Here is a 26,495-nt window from a genome sequence, read left to right on the forward strand (position 1 = left end):
CACTAAAATTCAAGGTTTATTCTAATTTTATACCAACAATTGTGAGTTGTTTAGAAACAATCTAAACAATAAAATTTATTGCACTCACTGCATTTTGCCTTGCTCCTCTTAGCCTTCCTTAGTCCTTTCTGGCGGTTGATCTGCCTGAAGTTGCAGAGATCGAGCTGTCGCGGTCAGAGCAAAACCATCTGTCTTTGTCCTTTGCATTTGGATCGGTTTCCTCTTGGGAGATCTTCAACTGATGATCGAGATGCTGTTAAAGTTCTTGTACAGCAAGTGGTCAACAATCAACTCTTCGAATTATTTAATTCTGATTTTCTTGACCTTCTCGCAACACAAAAACCAAGCATTGACCAAGGCGATATGGGTTGCGAGATGAAATAACAGCCGGATATACCATTTGGCTGTCTTCCTCACAAACGGAGTATATGCAACCATCTGGTCGCTGAAGTCAACGAATCCCTTCATCATGTTATATTTAACAACAACCAAAGGCTTGCCGTTTGGATCGTGTTCGGCAGATATCATATGAATGCCCTTCTTGTCCTTGTATTTTACTAATTTGTTTAAAAATTAACAAATTTTCAACAAGGCAATTATGTTTTCCCACACGCCAATCATGAAAAAATGGCTTGTCGTCAACGTATTAAAAGACAATAACGTCGCAATAATACGCGCTGATCACTAAGAAAACGTTCAAGAATCTCTCTCAAAAACAAGTGAAAACACCAGGAACAGCAAGCAATGAATTTTTTTTTTGCTGTGTTCTTTCGATTGAAAACGGTTCCGCAGCTTTGTGTCTAACTTGTTACCAAATTTTCAGTAGAGGATGGTTTTCGAGAAGTCCGAATCCGTAAAGCAACAATATCGGATTTTAGAAAGTAGAAGACGCTGTAATGTTAAACCTTTATCGACTTAAAGGGGTTCGACTCAGTCCAGTCTGAAGCGGCCATGGATGCATTGGACAACCAAGGGGTCCCTACTAAGTACTTCCAGATTTGCACAGTAACTTCACGACCGAAATTTCGTCATTCTGCAAGAATATCATCAAATGGCGTGAAGGAAGCCAGATGGCGTCAAATGGTCTAGCATCAGCGAAGCTGAACGAATGCAACGAATGATGACCGAAGAATGACCTGAGCCTCTGGCTGGGCAGGGGGAAGCGAACGGTCTGAGGAGAGTATAAGAGCATCGAGGATGTAGTGAAGAAGATTAGGAACATTTGCTAACCTCCGTGCTAACCTCTTTAGCAGCACTGTACTTCGTGTTCTGACTTATGCTTCAGAAATTGGGCACTTCGCAAGCAGGAAGAAAATGCGGTGGGCGTCACTGAACATTCAATCGAAAGAGTGTATGCTAAGAGTACCCCACTTCAGAGAAGGTAAGGACGGGATTTGATGTTCTATCCTACGACAACCGTCATAGAGAGGCCGCCGCGTTTGCCAAAGAACCAAAATAATGTGGGCCGGATGTCTTTCAGCGACAACCGTTGGACGAGAGTCGTGAGCAACTGGGTTGAGACGGAATATAAGGCGCACTACGGGAACACCGCCGACCCGAGGGTCTGAGATTTCCACGTGACCTTAAAAAATGCTCTTCCTGTTTCGCGCCAAAGGCGAAACCATTGTGCAGAAAAACTGGAGTCGTTGGTCAAGGATGCCTTTGATCTCTTTATGGTAAATGCTCTAAGACGAAGAGTACGGCAACTAGAGATGTAACCAGAACCTGATTAAAAATCAGCTCAATCAGTGTTTACAGTAGACAAGACGAGTGAATATCTGCAAATTTTCTCAAGTTTGATTGTGTTCTTCTTCAAATCAGGACTTTAAACTAGCGAATACTTCTCCTAATGAGAGAGTATGTAGGCATTGTAGAGTAGCGGAGATGTTCACACCGTATCCGTGAATATTGCGAAGAATAGAGCATTTCTGGAACATGTAATCTGAAAAACACGTTTAAGAACACGGTTTATATTCTTAGTATTTTCAGGAGGACTAGAACTGAAGACAACCAAGTTCTTAGTTGATTTGAAAAACCTAAACTGTTTCTGCTCCGCAGGCAATGGCTTTGATCTCAAATACATACAAAAGCAAAATAACACCCTTCTCTGGTTAATATCCAAGTCTCTGTTAGATGCTCTTTCAGAAATTCTTATAAACATGGTGTTGATAGCAGATTGATCGCATCCTTTCTTTCGCTCGTACACAAATGAGAAATTGGCGTCCGTTTTCATGCATTTGAATCCTAACGTAAGATTAGCTCTTCTGAGGAAATGTTAGATAGACAGAATACAGCATATAAGAAAAAAATAGCGGTGAGAGTATGCAGTATTGAGAATTTCGCTTGCAGATAAACCTGAAATCACAAACAAGGAATTACTGACCCATACTATCATATATCTGTTTCTCTCTTACAACATTATCAAGCACAAAAAATCTCCATAAATGAATTACCATCCAATTCTTACCGCAGACTTCGAACGGCAAACTTCGTGAAGCATCACCGTGCCGTCAAAGTGGATTACAACTGATTTAAAGACATCGTATCACGATTCTAACGTGGTGCGGAAACCACGGTGAAACCCTAGAGTTCGGGTTATAGACTAAGGAAACCAACGTGGTTCCGCTCACTCTTCCATAATTGTCGTAAAAAATGGGGTGCGAGACGCCATTCTTCCCTTTTTTCGAAATCAGTTGCAGTGCGTCACGCTTGCATACGCGTTGCATCCAAGTGCGAGCTGTCGAAGATGAATGAGGTATACCCACCACCTATTCAAGTTAAATCAAGGAATTACTGCTGAGTGGACCGGAACGTGCACATAGAGGCGCGTTCTAAGTTATCTCGTTGGAGCTAGAAGCTTCCAGCGCGGTTTTTTTACGACGATTATGGATGGAACCACGCTGATTTTGCAAACTACTGCCCAAACTCTACGCTTTCGCTGTGTTCAGCATCACGTCAAACTCATGACACGCTACTTTTAAAGCCAATGGGTCTCTGATAAACGATACTACTACCCGAACTAAGAGATGAACAAGTAATATCGCACGAATTGCAGTATAAAAGCAGAACACAATTATACTGCACACACAATTATAGAAAGTAGCAGTAATACTGCTACTTTCTATAATTGTGTTCTGCTTTTATAAGGGTCATGGAGAAGGAAAGGTTATTTTAAAAATGCAGTGAAGCAGAGACTGGAAAAGATAGATACATAGGCATAGTTTGCGGAAAATTATATGGTTTTGCTTCTTCTAAGGTTTTTTTGCTCTTAAATTCTAATGGAAGAAAATAATATTTATAAACGTACATACTTAGGTACCTCAATAAAAGAGAAAAAAATAGGGAATCATCTAACATTCCTTATTCTCATTAGTAAGAAAACTATATCCAGAATGACCGTTCGCACATGGATCTAACTGTAGAAGCATCAAAAAGCATTGTTTACGAATTTTTATTAGGAATATAGTTAAATTACATACACCAGGTGACATAAAGGGATAGATACAAAACAAAAACATTATGTACAAAACCAGTACTTAACATCAACATTCATCACATTGACATTACATTGGAGATCCAGAAGACCAAGCTCAGTTGCTGTGCATATCTTCTACTTTTTGACTCAAAAACTTTTTTGCGTCCTCAACCTGAAAACCACGGCTCTTCTCTGCATAGAAATAATCCTAGTGAAGGAAGAAGAAAGTGTATTGATACCTTTTCGGCCACATAATCCTTCGCAACAGCCAATTTTTGCGCCATCGAATCGTAGCTTTCCTTGCATCCCTCTTTTGTCTGCAAAAAAAAAACACTCTAATCTTCTTTTTTGTTTTATTTCACTTTTAGTTTTCTGAAGAATAATACCGTGTCATAGCCTAACTCAGCCGCATCTTTCAAGGCTTTGCCGGTGTCGCTCATCTTATCCTGGTCGCTTTCGCTCATATCTTTAGCTCTGTTGCCGAGTTCTTGCAGGAACTCGCTCTGAATTCCATGCGCATCGAGGCATATCAAGAAACTTCGCTCATAACATCGTTGAAGCAAAAACCTTACATTACCGCTCATTTTGACAAGTAATTCTTGACTGGAAGAGGCCTGAAACAGGTGAGAATGAGAGTCGAGCAATTAAAGAATAATAAGATACTAATATATTTTTAAAAATCAAGTAAAAGGAAGATGGTAATATAATGGAAACAGGGGCAAAGTGATTTTAGTTTTTCGGGAAATAATTTGCGATGGAAGTGATGTAGAGGGGTTTTCAACAGCAGGTGCTTTATATTTACTTCATTCCAATCATTTAGGGGAGGGAGGAACTTGTTTACGTTTCTGTTTGCTATCGATCTTTGACGCGTGCAATTTTTCCGATTCATAAGTTATTTTTGGATTTGAGATCAACAGTACCACAATTGATTAAGAGTCAAACTGTCATCGACATTACGTCATTCCAACAGTTTTATTTTCCCGTTCCGATTAGGTGAGGACAAAGTTCACCCCTCACCTACGAAAGATGACGACATTGTTTCTTTCGCGCACATACAGAAATTTGGGAGATTTGAAGATTTAACATAAATTATCTCAGATTCATGGAGTTCCAACTTCCTCGCGAATGGAAATGCAGGTTTCGTCGCAAACTTATCTGAACAGATCGAAACCGGAGAAGTTACCAAAGGGTACAGTGCGGGAGCTAAGAGTTTTTTTGATATTAGTAAAATCGTTTTTGCTTTAAACGAAATTTGCTGACAAAACCACATAGGTAAGCATTTTCCAAGGCATTTTGCAATAATCATGAATGGAAAATCATAAATAATCGGAAAATGGAATATGAAGAGAAAGTCATGAACCGTGCAGTATTACTTGTCTTACTTTCATTACGCTGAAGGCCGGACTGTTTTTTCTTTGATCATTGAGCCTCCTGTTCTGAGATTGTTAATGTGTCAACGTAAGGTTGTGTCATGCGCGGGAAGAGAATCGTTTCGATTAACACTGAATCTCCAATGGAGTTCACTTCTAACAGAACAACCATACGCGAATAGCGTTGTTCTGGTGCCAACGGCTTCATGCAAAGGCAACTGAAATCGAAATGGTATGAGACGGGGAACGGATTACAATGGATTGGAGGCATGATATAGTCGGGCCAAAACGACATGAAGCACGATATAGTTGCGTAAGCGGCTGCGTTAGAAGCGGCGCGTTGGAGATGGAGGTTGGAACCGCACCTTGCTTCATGCCGTTTTTAGAATACTATACCTATTGCTTTAATGCCCGAGTAATAGCAGTAGTACCCCACGTTAAAAACATCTCGTTTCTGCGCCGCATATTGTACGATTCCCTACGTTGGAGTCTCACAAGCCAAGATGTATTAAGTGGATTGTAAAAAAAGACTACTTAACCGAAATCTAAGTATTTGCTATAGTGACTCTGGGGATTTCAAACCTTCCTGTTGTTTTTTTGAATTTAATTGATGCAGTAAAGGCGATTTCGATGCGAAGAAGTTGCAAAAGGTGTGATGGACGAAAAGTTAGGAACCAAAATAATTCCTTTTTAGCCACTGTAAAGGAAAATTATCATTTGAGAAGCAATCAATTGAGAGTGGTGAAAGAATAGAATGAATCATTTCGACTTTCTTCTCTTTCGAGTTTTAAAATAATTATACTATAGAAATATGTTTGTATATGCCTTAAGAATTAATCAAGCGGTGTTCTATAAACGAGCATTAATAATTCTTGTTGCTGGTGGTGACACACGTCCTAACGAAGCTGGGAATTCTGAGTACGTGTGTAATACAGTTCAGATTCCACACTGTAAAATTCCTTGGTTCATTACCACCTTTAGTCCACCAAGCCATCATCTCTGCGAGGTCGATAGATTGGTACCAGACTTGTTTAGGAGGATAAAACACTGACTTGATGCATCGGCTGATCTTTTCGAAGTTATTGTCTCGTTCGTGAACCTTGAATGATTCTGGATTGAAGTGGATTGAAAGCCTTGGAAGATCCCCGAACGTACTGATCAACGCCGAGCACGTTATCGTTTATCTTTCAAGGAAATCATCGATATTATTGATATTGGCCTATTTTTGCTACCTGGGCGGCGAGAACGTAACAGCTGTTTTTTTTAATATACACTGATCCCATTTTCAAACAGATGTCAAGGAGCTTTCACATGCTGGGGTAGTCTGCGGACTTCGAAGATAATCTATAGGAAGACTCTTTTTGGACCTGATATGTTTAAGAATAAATGGTTTCGTTTAACAGTACCTGTGCTTGAAAACACCGTTACCAGCGCGAGAGGTCCCATAGCTCGAACTCAGTAAAACGAAGGAAATTGAATTGTCGGAATAAAGAGCGAAACAGAGCGGTTTCTTCAAATTTTGATCTTAAGAAGATGCGTTTAAAGTGTCACTAGTTTAAAGTTTTGGAAACTGGAAATATAAGAAAGGACTGAGGGTTTTGAGCATATCTCCTTGGTCCATACATAGATTTCTCGAGATTTTAGTATAGTTGATACCCGCGAATGTGAGGACCTAAAACGGAGCAATGAGGTAGCGGAAAAAAAGGCAAAATGAAGAAAGAATGTAAGAAATAAAAAGTGCCCACCCCTCATCACACATTCCCCACAGCAGCAATTGATCTCAATCTGCCTTTTCTCCTCATGGCTTTCAATTTGTTTTTTTTTCTTCTTGACAGTAATAAGAGACAAAATTGGCGCTTATTGCAAAGATCGCAGTGCATTCGTGGTAAACATGGCTTCTTTCGAGCAGCACAGGCTTTTGTTTGTGCTTCGCGCTCGCTGTCTGCGTCTAGTAATCTTCAAAGATCTCGAGTCACGTGAATAACAGATGAATGTTAAAGAGAAACCCTCGTGGCTTCCCACAGCGCAGTAGAACAGAGATCTACTGCCGTAGTCGATGCGAGCGGTTAAACCGTCCAAGAGTCCGTCCAAGAATCGGTGGGAAGGTTATACTGGTACTGGTTTACTGAATAACCGTAACACACTGCCGCTGTCCTGTCTCCTTACATTTTTTCTCTTTTTGAACTGAAAATTGCAACGAAAATTCTTCTCCTGTTCTAACAATATATGAGCTTCAGAAAGTTTTACTTAGGACATTCAAAAGAAAAAAGCTGAAGTTAAATTAAAATCAAAAATTTGAAGCTAGGGCATTGATGCGATGAATTCATCCGAACATTGCACAAGAATTTCGGATAACAAGAGACAGCAGTTTTTTATTCACTTCAAATCCGTGTTTAACTACGGATGGAAGTGTGTTCAACATATAGCTTAGCTGGAAGTAATATTTGGACAGACCCCAATGTTTCTCGTCAGTGTCGCGAATAACCATCGTATAAATAAAATTAATATATTAATAAAAAGTCAGTGACTTTCAACTCTGAATTCAGCAAAAACTGGGCAAACTCCAGAATACTTATGTTAAAATGATGGTCATGCTGTTTAATAAGTTAAAAGGAATTCTTTATTGTGACTTAAGGGTGTAGTGTTATATGTAGTGTTTTGATTGTGCATAACAAGAAGAATCATCTTCCTCATCTGCTCACATCATCTTTACCTTACGATGTAACATTAATGAGGTGCTGAAAAAGAAAAAAAAAACAGGATTTGCCTGGAGAACAACGACTTTTATTTTCAAAACAAAAGAAAGAGAGAAAAAGACAAAAGAGAAAAAAAGACAAAACGACAAAACACATAGTTGAACAATTAATTAGGAAATATTACATATAGTCAGGTCAAAAGGATCTGAAGCTAAATGTAGTTACGCAAGCATCAACGGCGACGTTGAGAGTTGTGTTTGAGATCGAGGAGGAACTCTCACGAGCACCACGCATGACAGCAATCGGAGTGAAGCTAAACAGCGATGGTCCCACTTCGGTCCCAATCGCCACCGCACCGCTTCGAGCGCAGTCGCTTTCGCAACTCCATCGAGCTTCAATGTCGTTTTGATCCGACTATGTTATCCAAATCTCAGAGAGAAGCTAAACATTTGCGTTATAGCTCTGGTGAAATACAAAGCGAAGAACGTATGTACACACTTTCAAAAGTCGGGAAAAATATGGATCTTAGTCTAGCTAGGCATCAGTACCTTCATGCATCTTCTTACCAACAAAGTTTTTTGCTTCAGCAGCCTTAAACAAGTAGAGTTCAAAAATATTTAAAATGTAGCAAGACGACTAAAATGATAGCTATACCTTTTCTTCTACAGCATTCTTGGTTTCCTCGAATTTTTTCGCTGCAAAGTCAGAGACACTTTTTGCTGCTCCAGTGATCTGGAAGTTCTGTTTTTTTTGCGAAGACATCCAACCTATGTAATAGTTGTAATCCTATTCTACCTTATCTTGAGCAGATTTCGTAGCATTCTTTACGGATTCCGCCGCTTCGCTGAGTTTCTCTGAGGCGGCATCGGCAACATTGTCCAGTTTCTCTCCAGCATCCACCATCAAAAATCCATTTCCATTTACGTGGACACAGAGAAGGAAGAAGAGAATGCTGGCTTGACAGAAAAGTCGAATGTTGCTCATGCTTGCAGTTGCAACGGTGAACACAGTGAAGAACTTGAAAAAGCGATTTCTTTTGGCTGAAATAAGAGGAATATTTAATTGTTTTCACTTTGTTTAGTTGAAAAAGAGAATTCAGAAGAATAGAAAGCAATTGAGAGGTAGATGTGAAGGAAAACGCATCTTAGTCTTGTCGACTCCTGTAGTCGATTCGAATAGGCGGAGATGTTATTGAGGGGCTCTTCCTTTTACTCGGATATTAGATGAGCGTTACTGCTTTTTTCGAAATGTTGCGTAAACAGGCAAACTCTCCTTCGGCGCAAGCATCTTTGGGCAATATTTTGTCAGCTGAAAAGTCAATAACTTGAGAGGCGAGGCATGTACTTTTGGAAAATGGAACTATTCAAACCTAGTTATAAACCTTATGACAACTATGCATGTAAAATTCAAAACATTCGAAAGTTTAGGATTACGAGAAGGGATATTATTACGCAACTCAAATTAGCTGAGGTGGGTGTATCGTTGTCAGTTAAGAGATTCGACTGTGACTGCAGAATCGATGGTTCGAAACCGCTATAGTGACAACCAAACTTTTCATCCCTCCGAGGTCGATAAGTTGATATCAAAATTGTCTGAGAGGATAAGTACATTCTTGACAGACCGACTCATTTCAATAAGTCATTGTATACGCTAGAAAACGTTTATAAACCTCAAACAACTTCAATCGATTCTGAATTTAGGTCATTGGCACATCCTCGTAGAGCTTAATCAACGCAGTGCGAATCATCTACGTTACCCGTTACGCACGAAAACTAACAGCGTAACATCCATAGATTCGTTAGCCTCCAGAAAAGAACGCCAATTTCTCCACTGGGAAAACCCATGTACAATATTTCTTGAAGAATAGAAACTGAAATGCAACTACGCTATATCATAGGTCTGAAGTAGCCTAAACATGTCCTACATGCTTCCGCCGCTTCTCATTCAACGAAAACATCTCTGGATGTGGCAGTTTTTTATCCAGAAAAAAAGTACTTGCTGTTGATTTGCGCCGTCTTCCCAAGAAGGATACCCCTCCTGGCATTAGATTCTCACGTGACGCGTAAACACTGGCCCAATGGCCTTCCGATAAGCCATCACAAGTAGAAAAAAAACTTCGTTTACGAGCGAATTTCTAGCGAGTCACGTGTTCGTCTTGCGGTGAAGTGATCTGTGAACTTCAAGCAAGAGCTAGTGAAAGAGTTTTGCAGAACATATTTTCCATGGACGAACCCCTTCGATTTGGAGTAATTATCTATTATTTAAAAAAATAAACATCAGAATAAACATTTACTAATTTATAACTTTTAGTAGAATTATTGCTCATGTAATAGATGTTCTAGCCCGGCTCGTGGAACGAACTCTATCAGGCTCAACGTCTCTCAATAGGTTTCCCAAACCTATTGATCCAGAAGTACTAGCAGTGATGTACACTTTTGCCTGTGATTTGCGATTTTCGTATGATGGAGTGTGTTTTTCTGAAAAAAAAGCGAAGATGGTGAGCTTGATTTCCACTGCGTAGTTACAGTGCTTTGGAAATTATGAAGAAATTGGATCTAAATCGTTGAAAAACTAACCTTTGCTTCATAGAAGTTGTGATACACGATACAATTACACAAGTGACCACATCGTTTTTCTTTATAACAAAAAAATTATAACAAAATTAAAAAATTATAACATGATGAAAAATCATAAAATTCCACTACCCATAATATTACTGTATATAATATCATTGCTAGCTATTTTTTTTTACAAATTTTTATAAAATTATAAAAAGAAGAATTGTTCTGTATAATTATAACCACCGTTGTTCTAGAATCAAAGTTAGTGAATTGTGAATTATGTGATTTATGAAATTCCAGTCAATTTCTTTCTTAAGAAACAACTGTACTGCGTTGTGCGCAATAATTTTGTGTTGAGCAAAAGGAAAAAGAAACTTCTTTCGCATAAGGAGATCAAAAATATCTACTGGCCACCTAGAATCATCTATCCGCGCGATTCCTTGCAGCATGCATTTCTCAGCTGCATCTCCCAGCTTATTATCGCCCTTTTTCGTGACTCCTACGGCATTCCTGAAGGAATGTGAGGGTTTTACTAATGCGAGGGTTTTACTAGTGTCCTGTCACTTCTCCCATTCACATATGTCCAAGATTTACTGACTTATTTATATTTACTATTTACATTTACTATTTACTTTACTTACTTCGAATTACGCATTTTCTTTGTACAACAGTGAGTATCTTCAGCATTAGTTAGAATTAAGTATATTTCCGTTCAGAACACCGCGTATCTAGTGCATAACTTCGAATTAACATATTCACCCCTACTTTTATAACTCTCCTCCATTTTGTTTGGAACAAAGGTAAGGATCGTGAGAGAACAGACTGGATAAGTCTAGAATCAACGAAATCAACAAGAAGCGCTCCTCACTACCTTACAGACGCTAGAGTTGTTAAGGAATACGGCTCAAACGATTATCTGCTGCCTAAGTAGAGGATCTGTGGACATTTTGACGGGCGTTTGATCTCGAAAAAGTAATTAGGTTTTAAATACATGTTATTAGTTTGTCACACACCTTTACATCGCACAAAATTTTTATTCGAAATTCGTACACAGTACAATACAACTGGCTGGCTACATTTTATATGTACAGACTTATGGCTCGAGCTCACAAAAAGAAATGACAGTGAAAAAAGAAATGACAGTGAAATTTCACTGAAATCATAGGATGTCATAAAGAACCGTTGTCAAGCATATTTAGAACACAATCATTGCAATTATTTACATTTTTGTACAAAGCCGACTTTGTATAGTTATTTATAAGTTTGGTTGTTTAGTGGGCCTGGACCACGTCAGCGCCTTCTTTCATTTTCTTTGCCATGTAATCGCGTGCTTCGTCGGTCTTAAAAAAAAACATGGAAATGTGGTATACTGTAGGGAAGCTGAGCTAGTATTCTCACCTTCTCCTCAGTCGCGCATTTTCCATGATCAAGCTTGTTGGCAACTGCGTCGTAGGCATCTTTTCCGGCTTGAGTGACCTAAAATGCGGTTGATGAGGAGGGAAAAATTGCAGCGACTTTTGGCATGTCACTTTAACCCCCATCATATCCAGATCACATCCGCAAAGTGTGATAGGTTTATGTTGCTTATTAAAGTGGTTAACCAAAAATTATAAGGACTTTGATATATGTTTCTTCTACCTTATCATAGCCGGATTGCACCGTCTCTTTAACAGCATGTCCAGCATTTCCAATTTTCTCCTGAGTAGCATTGCTCAATTCCTGGGCCTTATTGCCCATACTATGGAAAATTCCCTGAAATTCATAATTAGAACACAATATAGTTGCCGTACTTGAACTAACACCTTACTTCGTTGGAGTCGCTCATTTTTGTCGAACTTTTGGATTGTTTCAATGATAATCTGAAAATCAAAAATTCATAGTTCTGGATCTGAGGAAAACTGGAAAAAAGATTTGTGGTGAAGAAATTAGCGTCAGGGTCAGCAAAGGGAAAGAGATTGAGACAATTAGAACGAACCTTTGACTGAATCCAATGACTTTCGAAAGTGCCCACCCTCACGCGCTTTTTATAGCAAGAAAAAGGGGCGGGGTTGTTTACGCGCCAATGCTTCTCGAATCCCCAACGGTTTCTATTTCGAGCCTATGATGTTTCGAAAATAAACCGGTCCGCATGTTATCGAAACTTTCTGAAACAATTTTCAATGATGAAAAACGCTGTAAAAACTCCAGGAGTGTCGCACTGTGAACGAAGAAAAAAAGATGGCCACTCAGCCTCATTGGTACATACATACCAGCACGTCTGGTTTTTCGGATGCAGTTCGGAGAAAGCTAGAGAGCAACACATCAGGAAGAATAAGGTACTTCAGTGTCCTGTGGTACTTCAGTATCTCATTCACAGGTATGAATATACTTTCCACTTTTGTGTGCGCAACCTTTTCCTTTCTGGATAGAAATAACTGCTGGAAGAAAATCCTTTTGGTCAGTGATCTGTTAACAAATTATACACGAAACTATTTCAACCCCGAAATTTCTGATGTACATTGAAATGCTGACACCCAAGGTAATGATCAGTCTCAAGCGTACTTCGCTCTCCGATCAGCTGACACGGGGAATCCCTTTGGCGCCGAAAAATAAACAAAGTATGTAAACCACGTGAAATAACTGTCATTCCAAAGCACGTGAGCTCAGGAAATCGTCCGCTGTTTCCGAGTCTGCGTTTGATTTTAGTTTACTAATGGTCCCTGGGTAGAGAATCCTCCCAAAGTCTGAAGTCCAGAGCAGAAAAAGTAAAAAGTTCCAAAGTTTTCCCTCAGTAAGATACCATCAAAAAACGCAAAACATAGGAGTGAAAAAGCGTCGCTTGGAAGTTTACAGAACGTAGGGTCCTTTACTCACTTTATTCTTAACAATTGACCAGTTTGCTTTCATAAATGTCGAAATAACGATGTCAATTTTTCTTTTCTTTCATGACAAGTCTGGATACGGGTTCAAATCCGCTCGTTGACTACTTTTTCAGAAATAATTAAATTAACTAACTTAGGAACTCCAAGTATTCGCTTTCGCTTTATTCCGATCCACTACATTTCATTTCAATGAAGCTATTGAAATCGCATCCATCCAAACGGAGAATCCAGAAGCTGGTCCTTCCGATACCCACGGAACTAAAGAATTGTCTTTATATGCGAACTGGTATGCTCTAAAAGCCAAGCATCACGTCCCCCCAGTCATCGGTCAACTCGACGGCAAAGTGAGGACCTGATCTTCGGTGAGCATTTGCAGCAAGGAATCTTAGTTCAGGAATAGCGACGATTTCAAGGATTCCCCACCGATTTTGGGAATCTGGAAGGAAAAGGCCAAGTTTCCAGTCACTGTCTCTGGTACTCTTAGAGGATCAAAGAAAAGGAGAGGAAACTTGACAGAGGAACTTCAATGAAACATGTGTTATTCCCTAACATCAGCTGTGCTATATGTGTAAGAGTTACTCCAGAAGCTACGCCGTTCCCAAGGCATCGTGTGGTCTGAATTTTTGAAGGCTGCAGAAGTCTTTCTCCTCTGATGCTATACAGAAGATAACGTAGCTACAAGTATTGAAGAAAAAAAAAACTTGCATAGTAATTAAGGTGGATTCGTAAGATAATTTCCACCAACACCAACAGATGCAGTAAAGAAAAACACTGGTTTTAAATGAAGTCCTCTTAACTTTCTTTTTCGCTCCCCTTTCTATATTCCACAATACTTTCAGCACCATCTGGCTTGGAATTCGGTTATTTGAAATTTAATTAGGAAAACGTTAATCATAATTTTAAAAATTTTAATTAGTTCAATTACAAACTGGAAAGAAACTGCCTTCTTCATCAAATTTACTTTGTAGAATTATTTTCTCTACTTATTTGTTCCCTCACGGCAAGAACAACTTAAAACGTGGCATTCCATGATTTCATCGTGGATGTGAAAACAATTTTCACACGATAATATGCGACTATTTCTAATTCTCGCGTCACTCACAACCTCCACATGCTGGTGAACTCAAAAGTGACATCATTTCGAGAGATGACAGCTAAAACCTGTTGTATGAGCGGCACTGTATTTTTTGATAAATACAGAAGAAGATAAGCGGATTTTGAACGTCACATACTTGTTTATCAATAATAATCCATAATTTGATTTGTGGAGAAGTATTTTTGTTTTTTTATTTGTTCGTCAACATTTTATAGGTTATAAATGCCGATGTGTTATAGATACACATTTAAACTGCAGACTATTAGCCTCCAACATCCGAGAATGACGATAAATCGATTCTGTTCAAAAATTAAGATCATTTTAGAAGGGTGATAGAGGATGAACAGGACAATACCGAGTGACTAGTAATCATTCAGGTAACAGAATGACTAGAAGTGAAGCGGTGTCAGGAAAGTGCTGAATGAAGGAATTCTTCGAGTTTCTTCGTTCAGAAAAAATTGAAGAATAATTGAGGTTCAATTTCTGACTTTCTTTCAGTTTTCTTCAATTTTTTTAAGGATGTTAGGTCAACGTATTACTACTTTGCTAGCACCAAAAAAGCTCCCATTGCTTATATTTTCAAAAATTATGGTTTTAACTAGAACAAACAAAAATCATTTACAACATTCAGCCTGACAGGAACTAAATATGTATAAATCAAGAATTTGAGATGCAAAAACCAAGAAATTCAGCCCCTTCAATTTTAGGAACACCTAAATTTTGTTGATTCTCAAAAATCACGGCGGGAACGACTACAGCGATCTTATACGTTTTAGAAGAGTCCACCGCCACTTTCTATGACTTCGTAGCAAGAACTTTTCGGCTACGCACTATGCACTAACTATTTGAGGGCAGCGTATCACAAAATTGACGTGGTACGGAAGCTCCAGTGGAAATTTACTGTTTAGGGTTGTAGATTAACGTCTCCACTCCCAAATGTCGTAAAAATGGTGTGGAAGACAGTGTTCTTTTTTACAAAATCAGTTGCAACGCGTAACTCTTGCGTACGCGCTGCGTCCTCGAGCGAGCGGTCGAAGAATAATGAGGTCTTCTCACCATCCTATTGAAGTGAGCCCAATAAATAAGCTGTTGAGGTGATCACACCGTGAGCAAGAGTGCTTGTTCTAACGTATCTTGTATTAACTAAAACGGTACCCACGCCGTTTTTAGGACGATACTAAGGGGGATTGAGCGGGGCAATGCTTCCGTAATGTGCAACGCGAACTCTACTCTCTCCCTGCGGTTTCCGTACCACGTCAATTTCGTACTTTTAAAGAACACGCCAGAGAAACAATCCTTTGTGCCAGTTCTAATCGAAAAATGCTAAAGAAACTACTGTTATTTCTGCAATGTTCTGCGTTCTTGCAGAAACTGTAAATGTGTACGTGTACGCTCAATCGAAGCGAAGCGAAACGAAGCGTAGTGTGAATAAGAGATTACCTTTCCGTCTTGACAAAGATACCAATGCTATCTGTGTGTTGGTATATGATCACCTGACAAATATTACTAACACATGAGGAATGAATACAGTACTCCCAGTAACAGCCCTCTTAATCATTATTTCATAGTCTACCTTTTTTTTAGACTTCAACTCGGAAAATATTTTAAGAGACTTCCTCTTACTTCTTCCTCTGGACTACCTATAAATTCAAAGTTACCCATTTTTGTGAGAGAAAAATTCAAACACTGTAAGGGGCATACGCGGGTTGTTTATAGTACTGCTAGCGAAACACTTCATGATAACAATAGACAGCGGTCGATCCTAGCAAAACATTCCAAAAAACACTCGTCTCTCACAGCTGTATAAAAGGTACACGGTCCCGATACACATCCTATCTATTTCTGTTTTTCTTCCATTGCGATAGAGTGGCTGTCCGTTCGACCTGGCTGCTTTGCGGATTCTGCTTTTCTCGAGACTTTCTGGAGCTAGTCCATCGCTTCCCAAGAGAGTGCATAAAATCTGACGCTTGAAAATGTTCTCAATTTCCTTACCTTTTGAGAATGACAAATATGCAATTCTGAAGCGTTGATACGAAGAGTATGTCGAACCTAACCTGTCCTATTAACGTTAGAGAAAACTTGAGAAATGCCATAGCGAATACCATGAATTTTACTACTTCCTTAAAATTGGGAACTTTGGGGGAACCTCACTTTATTCTCTCTAGTCCTAATTCTTTCTTTATGCTGTAGCATGAACAGAAATTCTCTTCTCTTCAAAATTCTCTCACGAGATTTTCCTGCCCAACACATCTGCTTTCTATTTTTTTTTTCAAAAATCACGGATTCAATACAATCCCCAAAATTCGGGGGTTTATTTTTTCCATTTCTAAAAAATACCCAAAAACGGATTCATTCGTTTTGGCGCATCATTTTGTACAAAACGTTTGGCGCGCCAGTCTTTTTCGGCGCCCCCTCTTCCCGGCCCTTTTTTTACGGCAATTAACAAAAAGGACGGAATAGTTTCCTCTCCGTACCCCATCCACACTGAAGTCCCTCATTCCTTTAACTACTCAGATACTCAGTATTGAACATTATCTAAAAGGAATAAGTCTTTTTTTACTGAAAAAAATAGTGTATAGAAAATTATCCCCTCATCATCGAGATCAATTCCACACATATTCCTTCTATAGCTCCTTTAAAAAACAAAAATTCTAAAGCCTGACAGCGGCACAGATCATCAAAAGGTATTTTATCTTTAGAATTGATATTAGCTGAAATTCGTGAAATTTATCAGAAAACAGCATCTTCGAAATTTCAATTAGCAAATTCACAGCGGGTTTTCTCAGTTACAGTTATTATTTCTTTAGGCTATTAATGTTTTTTATGATAGATCTTCACTCCCTTGCTATAGCTGCTTGATTTCTATAACATTTTCAACTATATCTGTTTTAATACTGCGCTAATCTACTTATAAGTATCAAATTTTTTCTTTTTCAATTTCCTTTCGTTTCAGTTTTCCTACGTAACTGCCTCTATTTTTTCGACGAAAATGAGTAAAATGCAAGGTGGATACATGTTCGACGAGAAAAAAGCGAAGGAAGTGGCTGAGTCGGTGAAGGAAACGATGGGCAACGCTGGACAAACTGTTAAAGATTCCGCACATTCCGCGTGCGATACGGTATTGAGCTTTCACGTCAGTTAACGCCTACGGTAGAAGCAATCTGTTTCACGTTCTAGGCTGAACATGCATCAAGGGAATTTCTCGATGCTGCGGGCCAAAAGGTATCTTGTAGAAAATTGAAATCTCTTTTTACGCTTCTCTGATCTGTCTAAATGCGTCTTTCCAGATTCAAGATGCTAAGAACATGTTGTCGGGGAAACTGCGCCAAGGCGGTGATGGAAACTGAGAAGTAACCCATGGACATCCGTTCCTTTTCTGGATTCCGTTATGCGTGTATTGTAACTGAACCTTTTTTATGTGTTGTTGGCGACAAGAAAGCTTCACTAAAATTTTCTTCAAGTTTTACCATGAAACAAAAACCAGAGACAAGTAGAAATCATCGAAATAAATGTTTATAACGGACGTTTTATCTCGCTACATTCCTCTGGAAACGAAACAATTTTTTAAAAACCAAAATATAGGATCCAATGTTTTACAAAGGGGGTTCCAATACCTGAGCATTATTGATCGTCTCAGGTGTGGTGAAATGGCAAGAATCCACGTCTTCCACAGATCTAAGTTTGGAACATGGAAATTTTTGGAGATTGAAGCTAAGTGGACTCAGTGCAGTTGACAAGGCAATTCGTTGACGTCAAGCGCAGCTCTCAAACCGTGGGGATCCCCTATCCAGGTGAAGTGGATCAACCTAGTATCGTTTACAGTCGCGTTCGTGTTTTATTTGACGAGATCGACAACTCAACGCTTAGGACTAAACTTCACTCAGAGATTAGCGAGGTGCTTATACATTTCAACCAATCTACCGTGAAAATTTTCTCTTTGGTAAATTTACTTAATGCTTTCTAGGCAAGTGTGTACTGTCCAGTTTGATGGTATTATTAGCGAGTTCTCGATAACTCTTCTAACATAATGATAACGATTCTAGAATGACGTCTTACGATATGTTTGGTCCTAGAGCAGAGAAACTGTAGTTATAGTTTTAAGGATTGCTATGCTCAGCATTCTCTGTTGTGCAAAGGCAACATATCACGAAAGTGGGATAGTTGTGAAACTAGTTGGGAAATTTGTGGGGAAATATTGAGGTCGGGTTGTAAACTACAAATATGAGCGTGGACCAGCTCAATTTCGCCTAACCGTCCTAAAATAAACAGCGTGAGAAATGGCGCTCGTCTCTACGGGGTAAGTTGGGACGCATCCACCTGCGGACGGTACAAGATGAGGTCTCGTTATCAGCCTATTAAAGCTGCTGTGAAGACCAGAGCGTGTGCAAGGAGGTTGTAATGTACCTCGTGGGAACAGGTGCTGTTCCCACACCGTTTCTCGGGACGGTTAGGGGAAATTGAGTGGGGCCACCATTACTCCGAACTATACAGATATTTTCACACAGAGATTTCAACAACGTTAGTTTCGTGGGACGCTCCTTTCATACCTGAGAGGAATTCATTAGTTGTTGACTATTCGGAATTTTTACTGTGGTTGTAGTGTGGTTATTATTCGGCATTTCCATTTTTCCATTTTTTCTTTATTTTTGTTCTTTTTTGAGTAATCACCCTTACCGTATACCTTTACTGATTCGTTTTTTTTCCCGCTGTAGATCTCGGTAGTAGCCGCGAGAAGTGGAATTAATCGCATTCTTCGCGTAGGATGCGTCCGAATCCGATAGGAAGTTATGTTTCTTTCCGAAAACAGAATGTAACAGACTATTTGTTTGTTTATGATATGCCAATGTAAATACTTCTACACGGAATGATTTCGACTTGCGGAGCGCAACTGCATCTGGGTGATATTCCGCACCAGGATATCTTTGAGTTAAAGATTAGGACAATCCTTGGAAATGAGCTTCTAAAGTCTTTGAAACCGAACCGTTTTCGCTACAGTTTCCTCACATGGTAAAGATGTAGGCTGCTATATAAGATAAAGTCGGGTCACAATCACCAGAAGGTAGGTAAGGTTGCGTGAGCGGCTGCGCTTGCAATGGCACGGTGGAGCGGTTGGGATCGACGGGACCCTCGGTATCATCACTCATCGCTGCAGCCCAGGTAAAGCTTGCGACGATCCCGCCACCATCCCAACTGCTCACTCCTTCGCGGACTTCAGGTCGTAGAAATCTACAACGGTCTTAAATTGTTCTCGACAAGAAGAAAGAACTGCAAGTTTAGAGCATCGTGTGATACTCACTTCGTCTTAGGAACTTGACGGCAGTGTTTGATTAGACGGGGAAAATTGTAGTTTCAAGTTTCGAATTCGTCCAGATGAACGGATTCAATGCGCTGGACTTCATCAACTGTTGAACTGCACATAAGGGAAGAAGACGTTTACCGCCTGCTTTATTTCTTACATTTTTGTGATCATCTACTTTGATTCGGTTCTGGTGATTCTGGCTCCAATTTATTAATTGATTGAAGGCTGAAAGTTTTAGTCTAGGGGAGTTTGAACCATCGATCGTACAGTCGCGGACAAACCTTCGACTAACTGCGTCACTTCAGCCCCTGCTATTGTCATTAAGTAAACGTTACTCTTCATTTCTCCATATCTGAGAGGAACGACATGAAAAAATGACTCTGTGTTTACAATCCACTGAATACCTCGTAGTGTTGATCACTACTCCATTGTTTCATGAGATAGCAAGGGAACGGAAAATAATGTGTAGCTATGGTTATGATGTTAGGTGGTCTCTGATCCTTAAACGCTCTGAGCACCAAAGAACGGGGCTTCCCCGAGAGAAGGAAGAACTCAGCAGAGGAAGGACAGAGCGAGAAGTGAAGAAGTGCGCAATTTTGCGAAAAAAAACAGGACGGTTACGGCATGACAGGGTTTTAACAAATTTTGAGACCTAGAGCACTTTAGGGTACACTCGCTTTGGTGCATCTGTGATTGATGAGCGAGTTTTTAGGTCCTTCAGAAAAATTTTTCTTGATAAGGACAAGAATAGAATCTTTTCGAGAAGCTACGGTTCCTTCTGCTGCCCTAGGACGAATTAGAAAAGAAAATCCATTAAACATTACATACTACCCTTTCTATACGTAGGAAATGTATTCGCCTTGACTGTTTACCACTTCTAGATGGAGAAATCACATTTTCTTGTTCAATCTAAATGTGAAAACAATATATGGAGTAATTAATGAACAAATAACCAGTAAATGGGTTACAGCAGTTGCTATTAGTTCTTGAAATTCTGCTCAGCCAACGAATAAGAAGTGGTCCCGTGCTGTGAATCATGGAATTTTTCAAAATATGTGATTTAAAGACATCACCCCACGAATCTGAGGTGGTACAGATTTCAGGTGGAGTATTCGTATACGACATAGTAGATTATGGAGAGGGGGGGGGGAGCGATTCCGTCCATTTCTACCTAATTGCCGTAAAAAACGGCCCGCAAGATGCGGCGCGTGCACAAGGCTGGCGCGCTCCAATCGAACTCGTTGTAGGAGCGCTTGAAGCCGTATCTTCCGGGCGGTTTTTTTACGGCAACTTGGAAGAAATGAACGGAATCACCCTTCCTCCATAATCTACGATCCCGTATGCGAATACTCCACCTGAAATCCATACTACCTCAGATTCGTGGTGTGATGCCTTTAATATGTGAACAACAGGGCAAAGTACAATTTACGGCGGCATTTACACAGGTTTTTATCTAGACAATTCTATCGAAAGATGTTTTTGTTGTTGATGTTTCTAAAAATAGAAGAATCGATGTGGGTAGAACCCGAATAACAAGTGAAACAGAGATCACTACGGCTTTTACCATAGATCGTTCATGTGCATATCCCCTCCCACCTCATGCACCACTATAAAAGGCTTAGTTACTGCAATTTTCGAAAGTCGGGCTATCCCCATTCCTGAGCTAGAGCAGCTATTTCTCTCTTTTCTATGCTCTTCTTAATTGATTCTAACTCCAATTAACTTCCAATTAATTAATTAACTTTGTTCAGAGTAATGAACTCTTTCAGATTTTCAGCTACTTACTGCCATAAACTACAAAAATGAACAACGTAAGGAGTAGTTTAAAGAAAAATTCTTGGAAAAAAAAACAGCACATAAAAACGGTTTTAGGCTGGATTCTTCGCTAATGCAGGAAATAAGGCACAAGAAGTGGCCGATTCTGCTAAGGAAAAGATTGTCGACGCTGGAAAAACGGTTAAAGATGCAGTAGGGTCTGGATTTGATAAGGTAATGACCTAGAAATCTGGTCATAGAGTTCTTATACAAGGGAGTTTGCAGGTCACACATGCTGGAAGCGATGCTGGTCACAGCGTGAAGAATACCGTCGAGGCTGGTTACGACAAAGTGGGTTGTGGGTCGAGCAAAACGTTCGAGCAACGATTAACTAATTGTTTTCATTTAGGTGGTCAAAACCGGAAACGAAACTGGACAGGCTGTGAAGGGCAAAGCAAACTCTGCTTACGAGCAGGTAGATGGTTAAGTAGGAGTCTGTTCGTAATCGTAAAAGTCTGGAATATTTCTAGGCTGAGCAAGCAGGGAAGGACACATTAGCTTCAGCTGAGAAAAAATGGGATGAGGGAAAGAACTGTGCTGCTCGGAAGGTAGGTAGACTGCTTTAGTTGGTATAGTCGATATAAATATATGCATCGAAGCGGTGCGATGGAGCGCAGCGGTCAGGATCGAATGAGGACCCCCGCTACCACCGTTCCAAGCGCTATTTCCACCGCGCCGCTCCGAGCACATCCGCTTACGCAACTACACCGTACTTCATGTCGTTTTATCTTGATGTGATCAAAGATAAAACGACATGAAGTACGGTGTCCTGCTATTGTTATTAAAGGCAGCACACCACGAATCCGACGAATCCGGTGGACGAATCCGCAGGAAAAGCTGATATGGGGTTGTGGGATCAGACGTGATTCCGCTCATATCTCCCTGATCGTCGTAAGAAACGGCGTGGGAATCATTTTGGTTTCGTAAGGTGTTTTATGAGAAGACTTCAGTTGCAACCCTGTTGCACGCGCCTCATCCAAGCGCGACCAGTCGAAAATCAGTAATGTCTTCTCACCAGCCTATTCAAGTAAAACCAGTGAATGGGCTGGTAAGGGGACCGAAACATGCGCAAATGAGGAGCGTCCTAACGCGCCTCGTAATAACCAAGATGATTCCTACGCTGTTTCTTACGACGATCAGGAAGATATGAGCGGAATCACGTCTGATCCCACAACCCCATCTCAGCTTCCCCTGCGGATTCGTCCACCACGTCAGACTCGTGGTGTGCTGCCTTTAATAACAATAACAGGACACCGTCACCGTACTTCATGTCGTTTTATCTTACTGTACATACTGGAGTATATTCCAGGCTGACGAGGCTTGTAACTTCGTAGGAAATCAGATGCATAAGGGAGGGAACGCTCTTCAAAGACATTAGCCCAGATCTCTGCTTCTTTTGCCGGTTCTATTCACAGATATCTTCAGCTGTTATTGTAGTAGTTATTTATTGGTGTGTGTTGCGAAGCAAAAACAAATTAAGGGTTTCAAGCATAATAAACCTGAAGAGCCGCACTGAGTCGCGAAACCCTTCATTAGCCGATTCAGTTGTTGCTCTTGTGCATAATCGTAAACTTTTCCATGAATGTGGACATAGTTGTCTATAGTCGTATATGTGAAGTAAATGTGGATGTGAATTCTATTTGTAATATTCAATAAATCAAGAAAAATAATCCTACAAAACAACAAATCAGTGGTTTGATAAATCAAGAAAAATAATCCTACAATACAAAAAATAATCCTAAAAACACCAAATCGAATATCAACTACAAATCAACAAATTAGAGTGGCATTAAATAAACAGAAAAAGGTAAGAGGCAAGCGAATACTCTGACAGAGCGTTCTACTGATAGTATTTTTCTTCAATTTTCGGTACTTTTCCAACTGAATTCTTGGCAATTTTTACGCCTGAATTTTGGAAGAATATTTTACATCTAAAAGTAAATTTTGACAGTAATCGGTGTCTGCATGAACGATGAAGAGGTACGGATTAAAGGCAACATTTCGCAGAATTTTTCGATATTTGCGTTCTTGCTACTAATAGATGGGTTTGGAACATTATTTTCGAGAATGGTAAACAAAGCACAGAACACTTCCTACAAATCCAGAGGTAACAGACCTCGGTTCTAGTACTGAGGAGGTAGCTTCCGCTTTGGTTTGCTAGGTCGATTGAGCTGTTTTACTTTCGAACGGCGGATTTGTCAGAAATGCTGCATATTTCCTACCTTTTCAATCTGAATCTTGTACGATCAATATTTAGAAGGCAAATAATGCCTAAGTATTAGCGCCCCCGCTCAATCTATCTCTCAAATACAGCGGTTCAGCAATGGTGCCACAAGCTTCAACTCCCTTCTCATGCAAAAAGCTTCGTACAGATGTTTTTGTTGTTGTAAATAAAGAACTGAGTTCGTTCAACCCTTTTTCGTTGCGTGTGATCTATCACGAGGGAGCACGAAACTGAATACGACAAACTCATTGACTCATTGATGGGTCCGCTTAATAAACAAGTTGTTTTTTTTGTCTGTCGCTAGTGATGTTGTTGATGTTTAACCGCCAAAACTGTCACATGGGTCACTTTAATCACCTTGAAGAAAGGAATCTAATACTGTATATTAATAGCTTAAAGGCAGCATACCACGAATCTGGGGTGTTACGGAGTATTCGTGTACGACATAGTAAGATTATGGAGAGGGGGATGATTCCGCCCATTTCTTCCTAATTGCCGTAAAAAAACGGTCCGGAAGATGTGGCACGTGCACACGACTGGCGCGCTCCAATCGAACTCGTCGTAGAAAATAAAAAAAAGAAAGAAAACGCGCCGGAACGCTCAAAGCCGTACCTTCCCGGCCGTTTTTTACGGCAATTAGAAAGGCATGGACGGAATCACCTTCCTCTCCATAATCTACGATCCCCTATACGAATACTTCACCTGAAATCCGTATCACTTCAGATTCGTGGGGTGATGTCTTTAACACTACCGATTTTTCTTGTCTTCTCTTGTCTTCAAGCGCAACGAGCGTCACTTCGAATTATAAGGTTTTGCATTCATGTTATCTTGTTAGGGTGAAACTATATTATTGGCCTGACATTTCGACAACTTCGTCTTTATCAAAGACCTGAAAACAAGTCAAGACCAAGTTTGAGGTATTTGATGCTGAGCATATCCCATCAAACTCCTCCTCTCTCCTTGCGAAGCCTCGACATCGTTCTAGGTACACTACGCAGGAACTCTAAAAGGAAAACAAACTGACTCGTCTCACCGACCAGCGGTACTGGTAAACCGCCGCGTTGGTCTGGTCTCGCAGATGGTCTCGCGAGAAAGATGGTCTCGCAAGGAGAATGAGATCAATGCATTTTGTAGTAGTATCCTTAAGTGGTGTCTGGATAGTGTTAAGGAATTGGATGTGGGACAATCCTATAGCCCACAGTGTTACTAACGGCATAAAGTCATTGGTAATTGATAAGCACTCATTTCTCTTATTATGAGGTTTTTTACTCCGCTACAGCGGTCTCTGATCACTGATGTGTTTTGAGCACAAAAATGTTTTTCGTATGAAGCTGCAAGAAAGAATTGAATTAGAAAATAAATGAATATGATGTATATGATATAATGTATGATGGATGTAAATATAACTACAATAATATGACTAAGTACCACCAGAACCAGATAGGTGAGTGAGTTCGCAAAAAAAACAATCTATTCATTGATGCATTTTGTTCATTACTTTCTGTTACTTTCACACTATCTCGCCTTGTAACTGCAGGAAAAAAATGCTTGAATGTAACGTCCTGAGGTTGAACAGGAATCCCACGACTGAGGGTAGTAATGTACTGGATACATCGTAGTGCATCAGACTCAAAATAGCAATGGATGGTGGCTATGATCACGTGAAGTGTTGTCGTGAATGCTCAAGGTGAGTCTGTATTTCTGGTCGACAGTCGAGATCACCTACGACGCACTCTGATTTCTAAGATCTCACTTGTTCACCCACCTCTAAGGACACCAGTTGTTGCTTTCGCACCACCCTCCTAATCCATCAACATATATAGCTTCTTTGACCATCTGTAAGTTTATTATAAAACTGCAGTATGTGCGATATACATATGGTGTGCAAAATATAATGAGGAAAGTAACTTTCGCATGCTATGTCACTGTCAAGTAGGATAACTCAATATAACTTGAACAACACCCGGAAAGAAGTGCTACAATATAAACCAAAAGGTAACTGGAAGAAATACACTCAACGAGACGAACAGAAGTGACACTTTTCTTCAAAGACAACAATTACGTTGACGTCATCTCGATTCATGAGGCTTCGAGCGTTCCAGAGCGCTATTTTCTACAACCAGTTCAATTGGAGCGCGCCAGCCTTGTGCACGCGCAGCATCTTCCGAGCCGTTTTTCACGGCAATTAGGAAGAAAAGGATGGAATCACCCTACTCACCGTAATCTACGACTCCGTATAGGCATAACCCATCTGAAACCTGCACCACACCAGATTCGTGGTGTGATCGCAAAGGACGGGAAGGTATGCTCTGCAAGGTGCTCTCGTGCTGGGTACAGCGTTGGTGGGAAGTTCCTGTGATAGGGTGCTTCATTCCTCCACCAGCGTGGTTTGCAAATGCTGGATGGTGAATCACGCCAAGTGACGTCCACCTTTCTGTGCACGACTGCGAGATCTGTAGCAATATATCCCGCACTTTCATCCGTTAATACTGAATTGTTAATCCATTTTTTTGAGTTGCTTTACCTATCTCGTCTATAAGTTTTCCACACAAGGTATGTAATCTTTCTGGTTAAGTTGATAAACTCTATTTAGCGACTCCTATTCTCGAAGTTGTTGCCATAGCTACGCGCTATAATTTGATGTGATCAACCTTCATTCAATCTGTAGTGGATATCGGTCATAACTGATCTCTTAGAAACACGATACTACAGCAATGTATCAAAAAATGATTGATGCTGATATTTATCCATAGTAAAAAAAAATATGTCAAAAATGTTATTCTGGCATAGCCATAAATCCCTATAAAAATAAAAAGCGAATCATGAATACTATTCTACTGAGTTTATTCCATACACCGCTTCAATAAGTATTTAACATTAAAACAAATATAAAAATGCACTGTATCAAGGTGCTGCCGTCTAAGTGTTCATCTACAACTTTGGTGAGTAAGTAATTAATGCTTAGTATTAGAAAATTAACGTTCATTTTCAAAATGGTAGTTGAATGAACCAAAAACTAGATATGGATCACTGATCCGAATCATGGCTGAAAGGGTTACAAGGCGACAACTGATGAACTAAACAAGCTCTGCTCCAAA

The 26,495-nt window shown here is 39.9% G+C and overlaps 3 protein-coding genes across 7 annotated transcripts; 1 reads left to right on the plus strand and 2 right to left on the minus strand.

Moving 5' to 3' along the window:
- Window positions 1-3,590: 3,590 nt before the first annotated feature.
- On the minus strand, window positions 3,591-8,525 carry RB195_019964 (uncharacterized protein; the record flags this gene model as incomplete). Of its 3 annotated transcripts, XM_064188057.1 has the most annotated exons (6): window positions 3,591-3,647; window positions 3,715-3,792; window positions 3,862-3,978; window positions 4,048-4,089; window positions 8,196-8,273; window positions 8,337-8,525. In XM_064188057.1, the coding sequence occupies 6 exons, from the start codon at window positions 8,523-8,525 to the stop codon at window positions 3,591-3,593; spliced, it is 561 nt and encodes a 186-aa protein (XP_064043938.1). The 3 variants fall into 3 exon arrangements, with proteins under 3 accessions (XP_064043938.1, XP_064043939.1, XP_064043940.1); XM_064188058.1 differs by lacking the exons at window positions 8,196-8,273; window positions 8,337-8,525 and having other exon boundaries at window positions 3,862-4,059; XM_064188059.1 differs by lacking the exons at window positions 3,591-3,647; window positions 3,715-3,792; window positions 3,862-3,978; window positions 4,048-4,089 and adding an exon at window positions 8,076-8,132 and having other exon boundaries at window positions 8,337-8,444.
- A 2,848-nt stretch (window positions 8,526-11,373) lies between these two features.
- On the minus strand, window positions 11,374-12,232 carry RB195_019965 (uncharacterized protein; the record flags this gene model as incomplete). Of its 2 annotated transcripts, XM_064188061.1 has the most annotated exons (6): window positions 11,374-11,442; window positions 11,501-11,578; window positions 11,741-11,854; window positions 11,910-11,961; window positions 12,078-12,083; window positions 12,159-12,232. In XM_064188061.1, 6 exons carry the CDS (start codon window positions 12,230-12,232, stop codon window positions 11,374-11,376), a joined length of 393 nt encoding a protein of 130 aa, XP_064043941.1. The 2 variants fall into 2 exon arrangements, with proteins under 2 accessions (XP_064043941.1, XP_064043942.1); XM_064188060.1 differs by lacking the exons at window positions 12,078-12,083; window positions 12,159-12,232 and having other exon boundaries at window positions 11,910-11,927.
- Window positions 12,233-17,048: 4,816 nt separating this feature from the next.
- Window positions 17,049-24,607, plus strand: RB195_019966 (uncharacterized protein; the record flags this gene model as incomplete). 2 transcript variants are annotated; one of them, XM_064188063.1, is made up of 7 exons in its annotated part: window positions 17,049-17,177; window positions 17,237-17,281; window positions 21,231-21,347; window positions 21,399-21,464; window positions 21,523-21,588; window positions 21,644-21,721; window positions 24,383-24,607. In XM_064188063.1, 7 exons carry the CDS (start codon window positions 17,049-17,051, stop codon window positions 24,605-24,607), a joined length of 726 nt encoding a protein of 241 aa, XP_064043943.1. The 2 variants fall into 2 exon arrangements, with proteins under 2 accessions (XP_064043943.1, XP_064043944.1); XM_064188062.1 differs by lacking the exon at window positions 24,383-24,607 and adding an exon at window positions 22,483-22,551.
- Between the last annotated feature and the right edge of the window lie 1,888 nt (window positions 24,608-26,495).

Source organism: Necator americanus, chromosome II (genome assembly GCF_031761385.1).
Source record: "Necator americanus strain Aroian chromosome II, whole genome shotgun sequence".
NCBI lineage: Eukaryota > Metazoa > Nematoda > Chromadorea > Rhabditida > Ancylostomatidae > Necator > Necator americanus.